Source organism: Pundamilia nyererei, unplaced genomic scaffold (assembly GCF_000239375.1).
Source record: "Pundamilia nyererei isolate P.nyererei 1_Seehausen unplaced genomic scaffold, PunNye1.0 scaffold00130, whole genome shotgun sequence".
Taxonomy (NCBI): domain Eukaryota; kingdom Metazoa; phylum Chordata; class Actinopteri; order Cichliformes; family Cichlidae; genus Pundamilia; species Pundamilia nyererei.
Genome location: NW_005187531.1, coordinates 1,241,087 through 1,261,197, shown reverse-complemented (window position 1 = coordinate 1,261,197; position 20,111 = coordinate 1,241,087). Strand labels below are relative to the sequence as shown.

The following is a 20,111-nucleotide window of genomic DNA, read 5'->3' as shown; positions in this document are numbered from 1 at the left end:
CACACACACACACACACACACACACACACACACACACACACACACACACACACACACACACACACACACACACACACACACACACACACACACGTGTTTCTTTTATATGCATCGCTGCAAATGCAGACAGGATTTAAAAAAAGAAAAAAAACAGAAACTGAGTAATACACTGAAATTGCACCTGGAACAGAATGACGAAGGCGAGCCTTGCAGCCAGGACACACCAGTACTGTTTAGAGAACTGGTACGCGTCTGGAGACCATGGGGGTTCCCTGTAGTCTTTATACCTAGAACAAAAAAATAAAAAAAATAAAACACCCATGGAGACAAGAATATCTACGAGTCCAGAGTTTGAGAATATGAGGCAAACCTAAGATTAAACTGATTTACAGCATCTTTATTCTAGCTGAGACCTTGCCTAATCAAAACATATAGCTCCTTGGCTCAGTCGAGAAACTTAAAGTGCAATAAACTTTATCAGGATTCCTTTCATTTGTTGTCCTTGTAGTAAACACTCTTTATTGTACCTTCAAAACAAACATGGGGAAACTCAAACCACATGTTGTACAAACTGTCTACATGCTCCAAATAAGGACAGAGGCAGAATAAGATAATAAGGACTAAGAATAACAGCCAAGTGCACAACAAAAAGGTAGACAGGGTAGAGCCATTTTACCACCACTTCACACTTTGACATTATACCTGGAAACTTCACTTAACCATAACTACTACTATCCTCACCCAAACCCTTACCAATCATGCTAAAAAGCACAAACTGAGATTATGGGGATTTGTCGTTCCCCAAATCTTGAGTAATTAGATTGCGGTCCCCACAGGATCAGCAATACCAGATGTGATACAGAAATTGTGTCAGTCTGTTTTAATCATCACAGAAAGATGTCGTCCAAATTCAGTTCAAGGGTAAAAGAAGGTGAGGAGTGAACACGTGAAATTAAAAAAATAAATAAATAAAGCACAGTTGGTTCATTATATCTTTAACATTTTTTTAAAAAGTGGTTTTTTAACACTGGAGAAAAAATGTGAGTTATTTGCTGCTGGAAGAAAGTCATGAATAATATAGTTGGTACAGCTGGTACATTCAGGTATCAGAGCTGCTGCTGCTTCTGTATCTGTTGGCTAAAATGCAACCAGAGAGGATTAGAAAACAAATGTCAAGTTGCAACTGGACTGTTTGAGATTCAGCAGCATTATGAAATCAAAGAGACCCTGCTGAGTGAGTGTTGGAGAAAACCTCAGTGGTTTGTTGGCAATTTTCCACCCACTCTCTCTTAAAATAAAATAAGTGAAACTGACAAAAAAAAAATTTCCCAAGAAAATAAAAGCATTTGTGGACAGGCATCTGATTTGAGCTACTGCATACATAAACTAACAGTCTAGATGATCCAACTTCAGCACAGCCAAGATTATTTAGATTTCGAAGTTCCTTAAATTCACTCGCTCCTTAATGAAGGTTGCACCCTCTTTACATCCTACTTTAGGATTAAAAAAAAAAGCATTTTCAAAAGAAAGGCAATGAGCAATAACTGTGGGTTAAAATACCTCCATCTAAACACATTTAGTAAAATTGTGGGTATTGAAACTCCAAATGACAATACTACTATGCATGTTATGGAACTGGCTGAGAGACCTTTGCAACCTGCAGCATTATGAGATGTTATGAAATATCACTAAAATGCCAGTAAAAGCATTGAACAGCCTTAACCTGTAAACATCTGAAACGTTGAAGCCCACCAGAGTTCAGCAGCAGGTTACTAATCTGACCATCGACCAACCTTCTACAAATATGTAGAGAATGACACTTGGCTTTATGTTACACTGCTTTTGGCCTCCGTTTTCACAGCTATTGTAAAAGAGGCTGCATTTTCCTGTGGGAAGCAAAGTACAACATAGAACATTCCTTTGAAGCCAAGAACTAGGAGACAGTCCCTCTTATTGTTAACCTCAAGCACATCTTTAGGCAGAAAACGTGTCGTCTGAAACCACTAAATGTACAGAAGAGTGTGGAGACAAAGACTGGCTTTATGTGGAGCTGTAGCTATAGACAGTAGACATCTATTCAACATTAGGTTGAATCAGTGCACATTTAAGACATGGAGACACTCAAAATCAGGTTAAAAAGCAACATTTACTCCGTACTTAAAAATGTACTTTAGTGGAGACTTAAAATGTTATGAAAAGCACAACCAAAGAACGATTTTCAATCAACTACTCAAACTTTAACTGCTTGGATCAAGTGTGGTGCAAAGGTCCTCTCTCACTTCTGCAGCAATTTATGGAAACATGATTACAGAGATTCTGGGACTCTCCACCATTTGACCCTTAGAACTGAAGAAGCTTCTCGGATGAGAGGTGAAACGTCTTCAAGCAACTTAAAGAAGTCCAGACACTTTTCTTTCCAAGCTCTTTAGACTACAATGACCTGGATGACTGAGAGCCTTCACAGAAATTACAGAGATTGTAATATTCTTTTGAGCATGAAAGTCAGAAAGTCAGTCATTTCTTTCCTGCATTTATAACTCAATCAGTTCTGGAAGATCCCCAACAACACTGGCTCAAATAAACCCGCAAATCATGACAGAGCTTGAACCTGAAAAACTATATTACTTATATTTTACATAGATGTATTTAAAACTGCAAACCCTAAGAAACAAAACAAAAGCATAACAGAAAAGAAATGCAGGAAGCTCGAACTGCAGGGCAGTTTAACACGTCACGCAAACAGGATGTCTCACATCAAAGTTTTACATTAAAATGACTGCACAACAAAAGTCAATTCCACACACTGTCATGAAAAAATTCCTCTGAAGTCAAAATAAATTAAAGGGACTGAATGAGCTGCCTCACTAAGCACTTGACTAACAGTATAGAAATAACAGAGAGGGAGGGGAGGGCCAGTGTGTGTGTGTTAGCATGGTCTTATGATGCCTGACTCCTTCTCCTTATACAGTCATGAGTGAGGAATGCTGTCCGTGAGAGTCAGTCTTCTTTCCCTTTCTTTTTCCTTTGATCTAGTCATCTGTCTCTCAGTCTCTCAGTAATATTTTTGCAACATTTTGTTTTAGGTCATCTTGAAATATAAAAAAAAAAAATGAAATAAAAATAAAATAAGACCAGTCTCTGTCAGTTTAATTCACTTAACACTTCTTAGGTGGAATCACAAATACAGTTGTGCTATCAAAGATGATTTTTCTCTCTGTTCTTGTGTGTGTGCACGCATGTGTTTTCTCAAAGCTCCATGTTTGGTTAAAATAGTGGAGCTCTGCAGCACTGAAGCATTTAACTCAATATTCTTTCAGAAGACCTCTCAATAAGATTAGGGTTACTATGTGAGACGAGCGTGTTCGTCTGGGACCAAGGGGTCAGACCAGATAAGGGTCAGGTCATTCCCATCTATAAATAAATAAATAAATAAATAAATAAATACACAGTAAACCTGTGTTACACAACATGTTTGCTGTTAGCTATCATCCTGTTTGTTGTACGAACATATGAGCTTCATATTGGATCTATTTGGTAGGTTTGGCATCACCCCACATTTGCCCCAAACCCCTTTAACCCTTGTGCAGTTTATTCATTGTCTCTAGATCGCTCTAGGCAGGAAAATGGAGCCAGATGCAATCTTTAGGAGGGCAGACTTTGGGGGCACAAAATTTTATGTTGTTTTTCCAATGAGGTCACGTTTCATTTCAAACTAAAAACATGGAGGATTATTTAATGCTGGCAAATGGCAGTATATACTGTATTAAACTTTACACTATATGTGGATCAATGCAATCAGCGTACAGTAATATAAGTCTTGAGCCAGTCCCCATCTCTTTATATTTCACTAGGAAAATGTGATTCAGTTAAATGTGCAAACATACATGGAAATACAAAACATAAGCCAAAACCACAGTTGTACAATTCAAAAAAATAATAATAATAAAAAATGTAAAGTCAATATTTTATATGACCACCTTCGGTGTTGCCGTGATGTAGACAAATCAGTCTGGTATTACGTCACAAAGAACATAATAAACTGACAGAAAACCAAATCAAATGTTCTTCAACACAGCCTGAACTCTTTAAGAAACTTTTCATGTCATTCTTTTCCTGTAATTTCTTCAAGTAGTCTTCAAGAAGGGCATCTGGCAAAATAAAACTCCCAAATCTTACATAGAGCTGTAGTAACTCCTTATACATAAGGGAGTAGCTAAAAGTAGCAGTCTGTTGGTAGTGGTCTTTAAGAGGCTTCTTGAATGACATTCCAAAGCTTTTTGGATTTCGACTGACTTTTGTTCTGTTCTGTCAAAATTATCCCACACTGCTTCAGTAATGTTGTAGGTCTGGGCTCTGGGGAGGCCAATCCATGACAGTGTTCCACTATGTTTTACAGATTACTGTACACACTCACTACTGTACCTTTCTCCTGACGTGTTCCCTATAAGTTTCACGTTTTTTTGTTTTTTTTTACTCTGCTATGTTTGTCACAACCCTATTACCCATACTCTCCAACCTAAAGAAGTAAGTTTTAGAATTCTTGTTCAACATTTCACTTGTGACATTTTTGTTTTTGCTGTAACTCCAGTTTATTTTCAAATATTTGCTCAAATACAGTATTAATATACTGTAATGGCAAACTAATACAGAGGCAATATATTAAACCAGACTCAGCTAATCAAACCATTTATGATTAATTGATTAAAAATTACATTATAACAGGGTTAAAGTCAGAGTCAGGATTACACATGATAGCAGCTTAAAGGAATTCATTACTTTTGGCTGTATACTGTATGATAAATGTGACAAATATTCAGGATTACAGAAATGTTTACTAATTTTTATATGTATTTAAAACATATTTGTTTAATATGTATAGTACAACACAGGATAAATGTGGTTTTATAAAAAGGAAAGACAATTTGAAAGTAATTTGTCTTTTGCTGCTAATATGACTAACAGGGTTACACTGGTTAGAGTCGACTCATAGTGTTAGTACACAGCTTTGTCATATCACTTACTGTTGTACTATTAGTTGATACTGGAAACACAATGTCTCATGTTTAGTGCTGTCAACATGTTTAACAGATTCACTTATAACTAAACCTTTCTGAGTTAACGTCAATAATTTCTTCCTCCAAACCATCAACGTGTCTTTTAGACCCCATTCCTACAAAACTGCTCAAAGAAGTCCTGCCATTAATTAATGCTTCAATCTCTAATAATCAGCTATGTACCACAGGCCTTCAAGCTGGCAGTAGTTAAACCTTTACTCAAAAAGCATCTCTAGACCCAGCAGTCTTAGCTAATTATAGGCCAATCTCCAACCTTCCTTTCATATCAAAAATCCTTGAAAGAGTAGTTGTCAAGCAGCTAACAGATCATCTGCAGAGGTTTATTTGAAGAGTTTCAGTCAGGTTTCAGAGCTCATCACAGCACAGAAACAGCTTTAGTGAAGGTTACAAATGATCTCCTTATGGCCTCTGACAGTGGACTCATCTCTGTGCTTGTCCTGCTAGACCTCAGTGCAGCGTTCGATACTGTTGACCATAATATTCTATTAGGGCGATTAAAGCACGCTGTAGGTATTACAGGTAATGCGCTGCAGTGGTTTGTATCATATCTATCTAAAATTAGAAATATCCTGTCTCAGAGTGACGCTGAAAAACTAGTTCATGCATTTATTACTTCCAGGCTGGACCACTGCAATTCATTATTATCACGATGTCCTAATAACTCCTTAAAACTTTAAAACTTTTTGCTAAAGCATATAGTTAGGGCTGGACCAGGTGACCCTGAATCCTCCCTTAGTTATGCTGCAATAGACGTAGGCTGCCGGGGGATTCCCATGATGCATTGAGTTTTTCCTTTCCAGTCACCTTTCTCACTCACTATGTATTAACAGACCTCTCTGCATTGAATCATATCTGTTATTAATCTCTGTCTCTCTTCCACAGCATGTCTTTTATCCTGTCTTCCTTCTCTCCCCCCAACCGGTCGCAGCAGATGGCCCGGCCCCGCCCCTCCCTGAGCCTGGTTCTGTCGGAGGTTTCTTCCTGTTAAAAGGGAGTTTTTCCTTCCCACTGTCGCCAAAGTGCTTGCTCATAGGGGGTCATATGATTGTTGGGATTTCTCTGTATCAATTATTGTACGATCTACTGTACAATATAAAGCATCTTGAGGCGACTGCTGTTGTGATTTGGCGCTATATAAATAAAATTGAATTGAATTGAATTGAATTACTAAACCAAGCACTGAAAATAAAGAATATTTTCTCCTAATGCTGAGGGGAAACCTCTCCTTACAAATTATTTGATAATCCATTGCATAACCGCTTAACCCTCAATTGACTTCCTGCTGATAAGCCTGTTAGCAAAGCCAACTTCCTGTCAGCTCAGGAGTGAGTACTGTCTTGATATAAAGCAGGTATATACCTAAATGGCAATTTTAACAGTTTTCCTCTAAGATTATGATTTTCAATACATTTCCATCTACAATGGTAGGTTCCTTGTTTTCTGTAAATCACTCGAAATCTACACTTTCAAGCTATATAATTTTATTATAACCAACTTATATCAGTAGATGTCAGACACATGGAGGTCAAAGGTCAAAGATGTGATATAAGAGGAGGTACAGCCACTCCAAATCTGTGTTTTAAAACTGATTTTTTTTTTGTTTGTTTTAAAAGTGAGCTTTTACTCTACGTCAGGGGCTACTCAACATCCCACACTTCAAATTTCATCTCCTTAAATAAACAGTTTTGAAATAGCTATACACTAAAAAGATATAATAATATAAAAATGATTTGTTTAAAGCTTTAACCAGATACACTGTTACTGCTATTTTCATATAAATTTACACAAAACAGCTAACATCAGCATCACAACATCATCAAAAATGGAAAATAGAAAAGGAAAATGTCCTTTTCTTGACATAGTCTTAAAATGTTTAACTCTTTGTTTCACATTCAGAATTTTGATGACACCGACAACACTGTAGGACAAAAAGGACTGCGGAGATGTACAGTCATGCTCTGCTCACTGATGCAGAATCTTCAACTTCCTCACACTGCTGTTTTTAAAAATTTATTAAAAATGTAAAACCTTGGTGGGTAGCTTCTGTCACACCATCCATCTATGTATCCACCCATCCATATGCATCACCACCCCCCTGCCTTCATTCATTCATTTCCTCACTGGTATTTCTATATCTTTCCATTTCAACAGTTTCCTTACTGTCTTAAAAAGCATTCCTTTGTATTGTTATCTGATCATCAGTTCAATGATATCTCCCCTCATCTCTGCATCCTCTGAATGGATGGATAGTTATTATCCATCCATTCATCTTGACTATTGCATGTATTCATCCATATGTCCAGAACCCCAAATTAACTGGGCCAGAAAGAAGGAGGAGGGAAAAAAAAAGGCAACCATTGTCTGGAGAATCTGAAATTCAGAGCTGAATCATTTGCCCTGAGCCCAGAGGCACTGCCCACATCAGCAGCACTGTCTAGATACAGTCTATACATGACTACACAGCTCTGCTCACTGCAGACACAAAAAATCTTCCTGGAACATCCTGCAGCCAATTTCACGCCTATGAAACGTTCAAGGCGAACACTATCTGGTCATTCTTGCGATGTGACATATCAGCCTACAGTGGTACAAAGACTGCATTCTCGCATAGTAATTCTTTGCCATCTTATGTAACAGCAGGTCGGCCTCAGTTGTCTGTGGGCGCTGGCATCCATGACCTTTTCCTCTGCAAAGCTTTATATTGATATTATGAAAGAGATGCTTACCAGTGGAATGAGTGAAAATGCATAAAAGATACAATTGTGCATTTTGCAATAATGCCTTTCCAATCCATTCTTGTTGTTTCCACATTCAAAGTGGCATTACAGTTTGCATGAGGGTGCGATGGTGCGTGTTAATCAAGAACTTAGTTCCTCGCTGTTTAATTGAGCGTTTCACATTTGTAGCTAGCACAAAATATTAATACATCAATATTTGGTATAATAGTGACGACTACAAAAGGTTTTTGGTTCATTCAACTGCAGCCCTTAGCCCTGTAGCACAACCCAACTCAAGAAAAATCAAGTGAAAAAAAAATCAATAAATCAGCTGTCCTTCCCTCAGATTGGAGTTTAATATTAGATGCAGAACAGGCCTTCAGGTTGAGCATTAAAAAGTGTTTGTTGTACCCAAAACAAAACACTCTTAAGCAATCCAAACTTGTAATGATTTTCAAAATTAGCAACGTTTAACTAAATTTATCACAGAAACATTTTTGAGACCAGTGATAAACGTTCAAAGCACTAAATAAAGTTCCTAAACTCAAATACAAGTTCAGATATAAAGAGAAGATTTCAACTCCATGAAACAAACATTCTTTAGTCAAGATTAAAGGGCCATTAACCTTAATTTATACATAATAATCTGAGTGAATCATTGTTAATACAGACACTGTTTGCATGTTTCTGCAAAGGCCAAAATTATAAGTTATGACAAAACACAGAAATGCTGTTTTATCCTTCCCCAAATTAAATTCCTCAGATGTAAAAATAGATGAATTGGCCTGAATGTTTTCTTGAATGCTCACCAAATACTTCACTGGCAGTTGAGGGAACAAAAGCAACAAGGCCAAACGCACAGGATTTGTCCATGTATGACAAGTGAATAAACAAGTTGAATAGGTATCCCCATGTTGACTGGCTATTTGCTGAATACAAAAGTGCTCGTCCCACAGAAATGTGAGCAAAACGTAATTGCTACAAATATACTTCGTGAGCAAGGGTGTGTGTTTTACCGGCATAAAGTTATGTTTCCAAGCTCAGAGTTCTGTGGTGCTGTGCCAGGTTTTAAATCGGACACGTTGAAGTAGGACAGCGTGTGGTCAATGAAGCCGTGCATGGTGCCCGTCGGACTGTACATGTACTCGTAAACGAGCCTAGGGATGAAGTCGGACGTAAAGGAGATCACAAAGGCCTATAGACAGAAAGACAAAGAGACCAAAACAGAAAGAGTGAAACAGTCTGTCTGTCAGGACCAGTGGTATAGAAAAGTATAAAAACTGAATCATGTTTTATGCTGTTCACATTTCTTCCTTCACTTTTTATATATGCAAACAATTTGATTTTTAAGGAAACATTCTCACAGTGAAGAATGCAGCTTATTAAGCTACTGTAAGACCAGAATCAAATCAGAACACGATCAGCTATTACTCAAAGCCAAACTATCTGTAGCTGTAAAGGACAGAAAACCTCAGACTGATGCTTGTTCTTTTCAGTGAGAGGAGGGACAGGGGTTACAAAGAGCAAAAATCTGGTAAACTGTGCATTTGTTTAATATACATTTGAGTTTAAGGAACATTAAAGTCAGTAGAACTGATAGATACACATCTGTTATTGTTGTGAAGCTCTTGGTCAATCAATCAATCTTTATTTATAAAGCACTTTTCATACAGCAATGTAGCACAAAGTGCTTTACATGGTTAAAAGCAGCCCACCCCACCCTGCCCTCCAACTCACTCCCCACACTCTCATTAATATAAACAATCATGGATACATACACCCCCCCCACACACACACACACACACACTTAAAAAGTAAAATTGGGCTGGACAGACATGAGCCAGGTGAGGAAACACTATCACAGGGAGCCGTCTGCACCGGGAGCCGGTCATGGACTGCAGCCTCCAGGCTGGGCACACAGCAGGAGAGAGGCAAAGAAGCCCCCCAGCCAGGCTGAGAAGACCCACAGAGCCCCAGCAGCCACGGTCCACAGTGTGTGTCCAATCCCTCAGATCTAGATTACATTAAAAACTCCTGCTGCTTGTTTTTGGATCTGCCACAAATCTGTTTAGTATTAAAAGTAAACTAGATGGGCTTTAGCTCACTGGCCAGAGACAAATGCAAAGCAGAACCTTCCTGACCCCCCTTCCCCCTCCCCTCCACAAACATTGCATATTTATGTATTTCAGATACAACTCTGGGATCTCATGAGGTTATGAAATTGACAAAAGGTCTAATCAGCAGATCCAAAAGAGTATTTCACACATTATCCATGCCTGCGTGTCAAATTTGCCCCAAAATTGCAAATATCTTTTTTTTATTAAAAATCTATAATAAACAATTATTTAACTACTTATTAACTAATCAGTCAAGAAATATGGCCGCCCATCCAGAGACTAGTTCTGTTGAAGGTTTCTTCCTTTTAAAAGGAAGATTTCCTCACCAGGTGCTGCTCAAAGGAGATCTGTTTGGACCCGTTTGCACTTTACACTTGTTCTCTGTTCTTTCATTTGATAATTTCTAAGGCACTTTGAATTTCACCTATCTTATAGCAGCACAGAGATCTGTGTTAGAGAAGTCTGGAAATGCACCATTATGCCAACTTTGTTAGTGCATTCCTGTCTCCGGTCTCTAAAAACAGGTAACATTTAATCTTATAAAGACATGAAGAAGTGGAAGATCCATGCAGTATATGCAACATATATACTATACAACCATTTTCCCCAAGATAAACTGAGCTGTAGAGGACTTTAAATTGACTACCAATTACACCAACAGTGATAAATGTTTAAGTGTTCGGGTGTTTTGTGAAGTAATTAAAACACATATATTACTACAATATTTGTAGAATAATTATCTTCAGGTTTTTATTTTGCATGCATCTGCCTCATTTACTAATTTAGAAACCTGGAAGAGTGGAACACTGTGTTTATACTTACATTTATAATGACTGAGAACTTGCCCATTCCACTTAGTACATTGTACCAAATGCCTGTAAGGTGAGAAGCAAAAAAGACAGAAGGATAAGTTGAAGGGAATAAACAGGAAAAACAGGAAAGTCTGTATTAAGTACAGTAATAAAACTGTATAGGGACTGAGACAGTCAGTTAAACTTTACCTATAAAGTATTTAAAGGATATATTTATAACTGAGTGTGATGCAAATGTTAGCTAATTTTTAAGTGATCTGCATATAGACCAGAGCTTAGCTACACATAGACAAATAATCCATCTGATGATTATGAATTTACTTATTTTAATAATCCAAAGTGAATTATTTCGCTGGCAAACCATCATTCTGGTGATATCAGTTACCTAGAAAAATTTTATTGAATCGGTTGCCTTACAGTGTGGCTTTTGGGCTTATTAAACCTCTTTAAAAGTATCTGGGTACAGTGAAAAATGCTTGGAAATCAAGCTGAGAGGTTTCAGTCTGTGTATTAGTGAGATTAGCCAAACTGCCTGAAGCCACTGCTAACTCAAAGAATCAAATCAGACTGGTTTAAGATGAGTTTTAGCATCTTGTTGATGCTTAGAATGGCGATTCATAAACTGAGTGTCAGATTAGCTTACCAATGTCTTTAGCTCGTGCAGCGACTGGCCTACGCAGCTCTGTAACAAACTTCTTGGCATCCAATCTGATCTCAATGATATTGTTCAGCAGGGCAAAGAGAGGAGCCAGCGGGAAAGAAGCCACGAACAGAGAGACGAAACCAAACTGGATGACTGCAGAAAGAGAAATAGTTATTACATCTATCGGATGTATAATATAGGACATTAAAAAGTTTTTTGGTAATTTGTCTACATGTATTCAGATAAATAAGTTCTATATTTAAACCAATATTTACAATTACCAATTAAAAACACTGCTTACATGTTAATTGTTGATATATCCCATACTTCCTACTGTAATTTTGCTGATGATATTAATGGCCATTCTACATGTAGATGATGTGATGATCTAAGTATAAAGATGAACAATACATCTGCTCCCAAAGCCTCATGCAAAACAAAAACGGGACTCATGAAAGTTTCATTTCATGAATTTACATTACTTAATTTATGATGTCTCAAGGGCACAAAGAACATTGAACCATTGAAAAGTAAAACAAATCAGATGTTTACAACGTTCAAGTTTATGTCACATGCTAACATAAGCCCCAGTGTTTGGCACATTTTGCTTTGGAGAGAAAAGTTGTTTAACTGAAAATCTCTGGATCTGCCTCAAAACTGTTTTCAAGTTAACCCTTGTGAAGCTGCAGTTACGTCGACAGGTTTTTGGACGATGATGCTTGTTTTTGGCAGTTTTGTCTCTGTACACCACCACGGTGTTTTAAATCAAATGATCAGGATGTAATTCAAGTGCAGACTTTCAGCTGGTTCAACAAAAGCATTAAACTAACTGTTTACATCAGCTTTTATACACAGTCTCCCATTTTCATAGCCTTGAAAGAAATCGCACAAATGACAGACAAGCAGTTTTTATCTTCCACAATCTGGTAGCTTCATAAAAAGAAGGAATGCACTGGGGCAACTCAGCAGGCCATAGAAGATGACTGCAGTGCAAAATGACAGAATTATTTCCTTGATTAGGAAAAAACACTTCACAACATCAACAAACCAACAAAGAGGTGACAATGGCAAACGTCTACAATTGCCAGTATGAATGAAAATACAGAAGAATGTGACCAGTAGCGCAAACCACTGGTCACATTTACAAAGAGTAATCCCAGATTGGACCAAAAAACATCTAAAAGAGCCTGCACAGGTCTGGGGATGAAAATCTTGCTTTCATCTGTCTGTTAACTTGTACCAAAATGATGTTAAGAGAAAAGCACAAAGAAGCAGAGAATCTGCTCTGAAGTGCATAACGTCATCTGTCAAACATGGAGGAGGCAGTGTTATGGGATGGGCACGTATGGCAACCACTGGAACCACATCAATAGTGTTAAATAATGATGTGACTGCTGATAGAAGTAACAGGATAAACTATGAAGAGCACAGAGTTGCACTCTCTGCTTAGATTCACAAAAATGCTGCAAAACGGATCAGATAGTGCTTCCCAGTGCACATGGATAATGATCCAAAGCATACTGCAAAAGAAACCCAGGAGTTTGTCAAGGCAAAGACACGGGATATTCTTAAATGGTCAAGTCAGTCACCTGATCTCAACCCAAGACAGCAATCTTCGGTGACTGAAGGTAAAACTGAAGGCGGAGAGACCCACAAACAAGCAGCAACTGAAAGCAGCTGCAGTAAAGGCCTGAAAGAGCATCTCAAATTTAAACTATTACATTTGGTGATGCTGATGGCTTCAGGCGGTAACTGCCTTCAAAAAATTTGCATCTAAGTATTCAATCACATATTGATTGTTTAAAATCCACTATAGGCAAGCTACCAAAGAAGCGCCACTGCTCAAATACTTTGGGTTCCAATTGTATTTCTGCTCTTCCACATCTCACGCAATATGAGAAGGAAATCAAACCCACAACACAGGAAGCACATTTTTTCAGTAGCCACTAATACACCCTCGGATTGACATTTGTGAACAGTCATTTGTCTGGTCAAGAGTCACACTGTCTGTCTGGGCTTTTTGGTGGTTCAGAAGATGCCTTTTATGGTTAAACCCTCTGCTGCAGCAGCAGCCAAGCTGAGACATTTTTATGATTAAGCAGTGTTTAATGGGGGTGTGCATCTACACTGTGTGCTGTGTGACTGAGATATTTAATCAGGTGGATTTAATCTGAATTTGTCAAACATCATAATCAATATATCCGTGTAGGTTTTGTATAACCATAGATGTTAGTTAAAAACAATAGGTTTAGATGGATGAATACATTCTTTTTAACCACACAGAATGGAAGCAGTAATCTAGAAAGTAGTATAAAGTCTGGATTTTTGGCTGAGGACCATAAAGGCAGTTAGGCAGTTTATTTGGACACTGGGTAGAACTGGACTAGTATTTGTTAGAGCAAATGTGCTGTGACATCAACTGAAATCTTGCTGTGATACAAATTTTTCTCCACTTAGTATTGTAAAAGCTTTCATATGATATTAGCATCAATAACCTTTAGAAAAGAAAGAAGAAAGTGTACTTTATTGGTCCCCGTGGGGAAAATCGCTCTCTGCATTTAACCCATTCACTCAGTGAAGCAGTGGGCAGCCATTGGGCGCCCGGGGAGCAGTGTGTAGGGACGGTACCTTGCTCAGGGGTACCTCAAGGTGGGCTTACAGTCTGATTGGTCTGACAAAGCAAAATGGGGCTGGGTTTGGAGCAATAAATTGTCTAACAAGTCGTCTCATGATCAGTTCACCCGCTTGTGAAGAATGCTGAAAGGAAACCTGAGAAACACAAGGCAGTATTCCTGACTGCGGCCAGTGCAGGACTTCTGTCAGAGCATTGGAACTTTAGCAGTGTGGGAACGGGGATTTCCAGTGAGCGGAAGACTGACGGCTTCACCTCAAGACACTACACTGAGACAATGAGTGGAAAGGAAGAAAATACGGCCGAGGCACAGCGAGCGCTAAAGGGCAAGCTTAGAATAACCCAACATCTACCTGAGCCGAGGTTAACAAGTTCGACCCAGTCACACAAAGAAAGACGCGCATACATTAAATTAAAAAATGAGTTAACACAAATCCAGACTATCCATTCACACACACTCGCTACAGTGCGTGTGTCAGACATTTCTGACATTCCTCTGTGTGCCCTACAGCTACAGCCCAGTCTTCTTGTTCTGCCCGTCCTCACTCTATTCATGTCACATGAAATAACTGAAACACAGCAGAAACATAAAAATCACCAGGTTTTCATCCAGTTTGACCTGGATTACTTTACAGCAGTATAAAACTATCATCATTTTGATGCTCTTAATAGAAACCAAGTGTAAGGTTCCCACAAACATCAAATTCTGCCAAGAAAACTTCACTTTGAAAACACTGTTACACAAGTTCTATATGGCACTGATATCCAAGGAAAACACGGTCCATTTTATGGGTTCACGAAGATCAACACGAATTTTTTTTTTTACAGGTCAAGCTTGTTGATGCATGTTTGTGAAACTGCTGCAGCGCTTAGACTTCTATCAGCAGTGGGGAAATGATCAGACACCTCAAGCCGTGCAGCATGGAGGCCAGCGCTGCATGTCTCCTTCAAACAGTGCACGTCTTTCATTTGTTTGTTGATTGTATCTCAGTTTCTTGTTTTCTTTTATTCTCTGTACAAAATTAGGGTTCAAATGTATGTTCATTTATCTATTCAGTAAAACCTTTTGAAAGAGGCAGTTTCACAAGCTCACTCTGAATTAGATTGACTCAAAAAAATGTAATCAACCAATCAAAGAAAAATGTTGGGGCTTAAATGAAATTTAGTCACAATATGACTAGCTTCATTGTTTGCAAAACAGGCATGATGCATGGAATTTACTCTCCCCTGTCATAGGTTATCCTCACTGTATTGGCTGTTGTGTTTTAGCTGTGCCTTTTGATGAGAGATACAAAATGCTTTGTTTTGTTTCTAATGAGCTTCAAAAATTTTTTAAATCTGCTTCTTAAGTTTGAAGTAAGTAACAATTTCTGGGTCCAAATGCTCCTCTATCCATCCATCTTCTTCCTCTCATCCAACTCGCCCTATAGCAGGCTGGGTATTGAAGATATGCGTAGCTTATTTGAGAGTTTAGAAATGTGTTAGGTATGATGTAGAATTATTGTAGAGACACTGACACTGCCCTGGATGCAATAAAGGCCTGAGTGTGTAATGAATTTAGGAGTAGATTTCTAGGAGGCCCACCCACTTTGAACTGTGAAAGTAAGACAAAGAGAAGTTAATGTTGAGTGGAAATTGCCCAGGGGAGACCTGGGTGGGGGTCTCAGTGTTTGTAATATGTTAACTCCGTTTTCTCTGTTGTGTAGAGGAATTTGGTGTAGCTCAGGTGAGGAGATTACTTTTATGACCGGCAGGAAGTCACAAACAGAGACACACACACAGTGCTCTGACTGTTATGATGCACCCACACCTACATGCACACTCATTCACGTGCACTCACATAGACATACGAGTACGCGCACACACACAGGCACTCACGTGCTCGTGCATACACACACAGACAGAGAGTTTGCACAATTTAGAATCACCAGTTAACCTATCCCTAATAACTGCATGTCTTTGGGCTGCAGGAGGAAGCCAGAGTACCCGAAAAGAAGCCACGCTGACACGGATTGAACAAGAAAACCCCACACAGAAAGGCCCTGGAGTTCTTGCTGTGAGGCAACAGTGCTAATCACAGCGCCACCAGGTACCAAAAACCTGTCAGTACCACAGAGTTAAAAACATGGTCAAAATGATTTAAAATCCAATAAAACAAGAAGTCTGTTCTCTCAGGGTTCACAGTAAAGCATAGCATTCAGCCGTATTGTGAAAACAACATTTACAAGGTTTCACTGAGTTCAAAGCTGCCAGTCAGCAACCTCACTGATATCTAACATGTCACCCAGTGCGAGCTGGAGGCCATCACCTGATGAAGCCAGCAGAACTACATCATCTGCAAAAAGACAGGGATGAGATTCTGAGATCATCTAAGTGGAAGCCTTTTGCCACTTGGCTACGCCTAAAAATTATGAACAGAATCGGTGACAAAGGGCAGCTCTGGCAGAGCCCATCACCCACCGGAAACGAGTCCGACTTATTGCCAGCGGACTAAACTCCTGCAACAGCTGTATCACGCTTCCCGAAGCACCTCCCACAGGACACCCCAGGGACAAGGTCGAATGCCATGTCCAAGTCCAGAAAACACATAAACTTCTTGGCCAAACTCTCATGCGCCCTCAAGTATCCTCGATACTGTATCTGAGGAGTATGGCATCTTACCTGTCTAAGATGCCATACAAAGAACTGAGAAGCTGTTGCTTATCCAAGGTGATTTTAAACACTCAACACTGATGGCAAGCCTATACATTTAAAATGGCGTAAATAGCATGGAGTGGTGTCAGGCAATGATAAGTTGGGCAGCTCCAGCTTACAGTGGTTTATTGGAATCCTTGCCATTATTATAAATAAATATTCTAAATACTATTGTTCTTATTTTAAAAACTAATGCCTCCTGTTTTTAATATTTTCTGTCTTTCATCTCTGCTTGCCTTCCTGTAAATGTCCCTGCATTCCACTGTAGTATACAGAGTTCATCAACTCACAGCACTGCACAGTTTTGCAGTGACATCTGTTGGAAAGCAGCATAATGTAAACGTCTTATGTGTCTTATATAAGTTTTCAGGCTACAGACTGTGAGGCCATTTTTCTCTGTGTGCATGCATACTCACTCATCTCCATGTATTCTGGAGTGAGGCCTTCAAAGGGAGCCAGGGCATAGTCCAGGTTCCACTGCTGAGGTGGCTTCTCTTCCTCCCTCGCCTTTGGTGTCGTTTCTTTTTCCTTTAATGTACGGACCAATTTCTTCAATTTCCTGTTAAAATGAAGGAAGATGAAAGTGCAAAGATAATAAAAGACTTTACCTTTACTGCAACTGTACTGAAATCCACATACAGTATATGTGTAAGGCTCCAACTGACTGCTGGGTTATAGCTGTGATTAATCCCTACTGCAAAAATCCATTCTAAAGTTGTCACAGGCAGGGCATGAATACCTTCCACTCACAATTCCTGCTTTCTTGTTTACTTTCAGTAAAAGATATCAAAGCTGGAAACTAAAATAGGTGGCACCGATGCAGTTGAATGAGTGCAATGACTCCAACAAAACGATCGCATTTGGAGTTTCTAGCACAGCACAGAGTCGTTAAAACTCTCTAGACCTTAGCTGGAACAATAAAAGATTTGCAGACTGCTTGTGAAACATAATAGCAAAATAAGTATTTACAGAGGTGCTGAAATGCTGATGTTTGTTGAAAACCCAGTGAACTGACAGCCAGGGGCTGAATGTTTTAGGGTTTTTATGTAAGCGAAAAAGGGAACAGCCAACAGAGAACTGAAGAGACAGTGAAGGAAAGTGAGAGCATGGGTGTTTCTCTAAGAATGCACTCTCACATGAGTAATACAACCATAAATATGCATGTGTGTTTGCAGTTTGGTGAAGGGATATACAATACAACCTAAATATTTTTTATGTTTTGTTTGCATAAACACACATGGAGCAACAGGGCACATGTGATGAGTTACACACCTGCACACAACAATTCTACCAGGTGTGAAACTTTTAAGGAGATGAATGTGTAACAGTGGAAAGGATGGCATGCAGATATGATTGCATGTGCTGCGACTTGCAGATCCATCAAGATGACTAACAGAGCTTTTGATGAAGCTCACCTAATGAGTGAGTAAAGCAACAATAAAAGTGTAGCCTGAAGCTAGAAAGGGTGTCTGGTTGACATCTGTTATAAACGTAGATGACCTTTGAGCTTTCAGATTTGCATGTTAATGCTAAGCTATTGCACAAAACCACTGTCCAGACATGGAAGGAATGTTACTAGAACAAGAAAGGGCAGAGCAGATGCTGCAAGAAATTGTCAGTGTGTGTGTGTGTGTACACACGTTTAGACATCTTTGTGGGAATAGAAAATTGGCATGCTACTATACTTGTGGGGACCAACAGTCACAAAACACTCGTCCCCATGTGTTTGAAAGCATTGTTGAGGCTCAAAATGTGGTGTTGGTGTCAGGTTTATAATTGGGTTACGGTTAAGTATAAAGAGCATGGTTTTTCTGTAGCCATTAATTATAGGTTCAGTGCACTGGCATAGGTTTAGGGTAAGGTATTCATTTTTGATTTTCAGGGTTAGAGTAAGCGGCTGGGGAAAGCATTATGTCAATGTCCAAATGATATCAAACACTAGCAATCAAACACATACAAGGGACAATCTTATTGCCTGACTGCTTCTTTTCATTTTTATCTTCATACAAATCGATGGACTTACGGGATGCCAATCTCAAAGATGTTGTTCTGGATTAGTTGCTTCCCCAACATGATGATGCTGAGCTGAATACACAACTCAATGAGGCACCCTCCTGGAGCACACTGGGGGATACATATCATTTTTTATTTTATTTTTTTTACACATTACACTGTAACTTTTGAATCCAATTTCGCTAATCCAAATGAAAAACAAACTTATGTTTAAAGGTAAAAATCACACACCTCCTCCATCCGAAAATCATTAAACACATACACATAATTTCCCGGGCGTCCAGCAAACCTGCAAAAACGTACAAAAAAAAAAAAAAAACATTAGGTCCCAGTAGTGACACTAAAAAGAAGTGGGTGTCATTTTATAGGTGACATTTCAGATGTGGTGTTCATGGTACAATGGTGAACACAAACACAGAGGGCTTACCGTCCCTTGAAGAAAGCCACGTAAAAGATGGGAGCATATGCGTTCATAAACTTGAGTAAGAAGGCTTTCAGGATGAGCCGTTCTTCAAAGTTGGTTTCTGTTTTAGGAATCTCTGAAAAATAGTTGGTGTGAAACAGTGAGAAAGAGTTAGCACGGTATTGCATGAGTGCTACAGAAAAAGAGGCATGCTAATAGAAATGAAATGGGGCCTATGTAAAAGAAACATGAAGCAAACACATGCACAGCTTTATTAGGCTTGTATTTCTAAGGTGTCCACATTATTTTTTCTACAGTGTGACTCTAGACTGTTATGACTGCACAAGAATGGCGTCTGTTCAGCAGAAAGTGACAACTCTGCAAGTGAAGAGAGTTTAACATGATCACTGTGCTGGAAGTAGGTTAAAATACTGGAACTTTTCACATTGCACATCATCTCTCTCACACACACTCACGAGCGCTCACACACACACACTCTCTCTCTCTCTCTTCCCTCACATTTCTCCATCTAATTTTTTTCTATTTCAGAGGTTTTGAATATGAATATAAATGTAGGAAAACCCTCCTGGGATGACTGATGGGATGGCTGGAGCATGAAAACATCAAAGTTTTATCAAGCTGTCCACCATGAGGCAGAAGGACTCTTTCTCAGATACAGAAGATGAAGATGATTACATGTTTTATCAAGAGATCTAGGTATTATTTTACTCCTAGCATTTGTAAATGTGTCATTCTGGATATTTGAAACAACTCCCTGATTTCCAGAAATCAGGGTTAGATTAGATTCAAGGAGTAAATTACTAGCAGGATATAATTACCTTAGCTTAGAAACAAAACCAGGGCAATCTACTGGCCTAGCCTTAACGTAGGAAATATCAGTCTGTTGCAACTGTCATGCCAGTACATGTTCCCAAATAGACTGTAGTTAACAGGATGTATGAAGAGCTTGTATAACAAATAAATAAATTTTATATATATATATCC

At 38.9% G+C, this 20,111-nt stretch overlaps 1 protein-coding gene across 9 annotated transcripts in view; it reads right to left on the bottom strand.

Annotated features, from left to right (window-relative positions):
• The window catches only part of ano2b (anoctamin 2b), a 69,803-nt gene that overhangs the window by 3,119 nt on the left and 46,573 nt on the right, over positions 1–20,111 (bottom strand). For all 9 annotated transcript variants that reach the window (XM_005743326.1, XM_005743328.1, XM_005743327.1 and 6 more), the window contains 8 exons: positions 19,131–19,242; positions 18,935–18,992; positions 18,714–18,814; positions 17,107–17,249; positions 11,365–11,517; positions 10,732–10,784; positions 8,809–8,987; positions 182–287 (listed from right to left, as the gene is read on the bottom strand). In XM_005743326.1, coding sequence (XP_005743383.1) covers positions 182–287; positions 8,809–8,987; positions 10,732–10,784; positions 11,365–11,517; positions 17,107–17,249; positions 18,714–18,814; positions 18,935–18,992; positions 19,131–19,242 — 905 coding nt within the window. The remainder of the gene's footprint in view (positions 1–181; positions 288–8,808; positions 8,988–10,731; positions 10,785–11,364; positions 11,518–17,106; positions 17,250–18,713; positions 18,815–18,934; positions 18,993–19,130; positions 19,243–20,111) is intronic.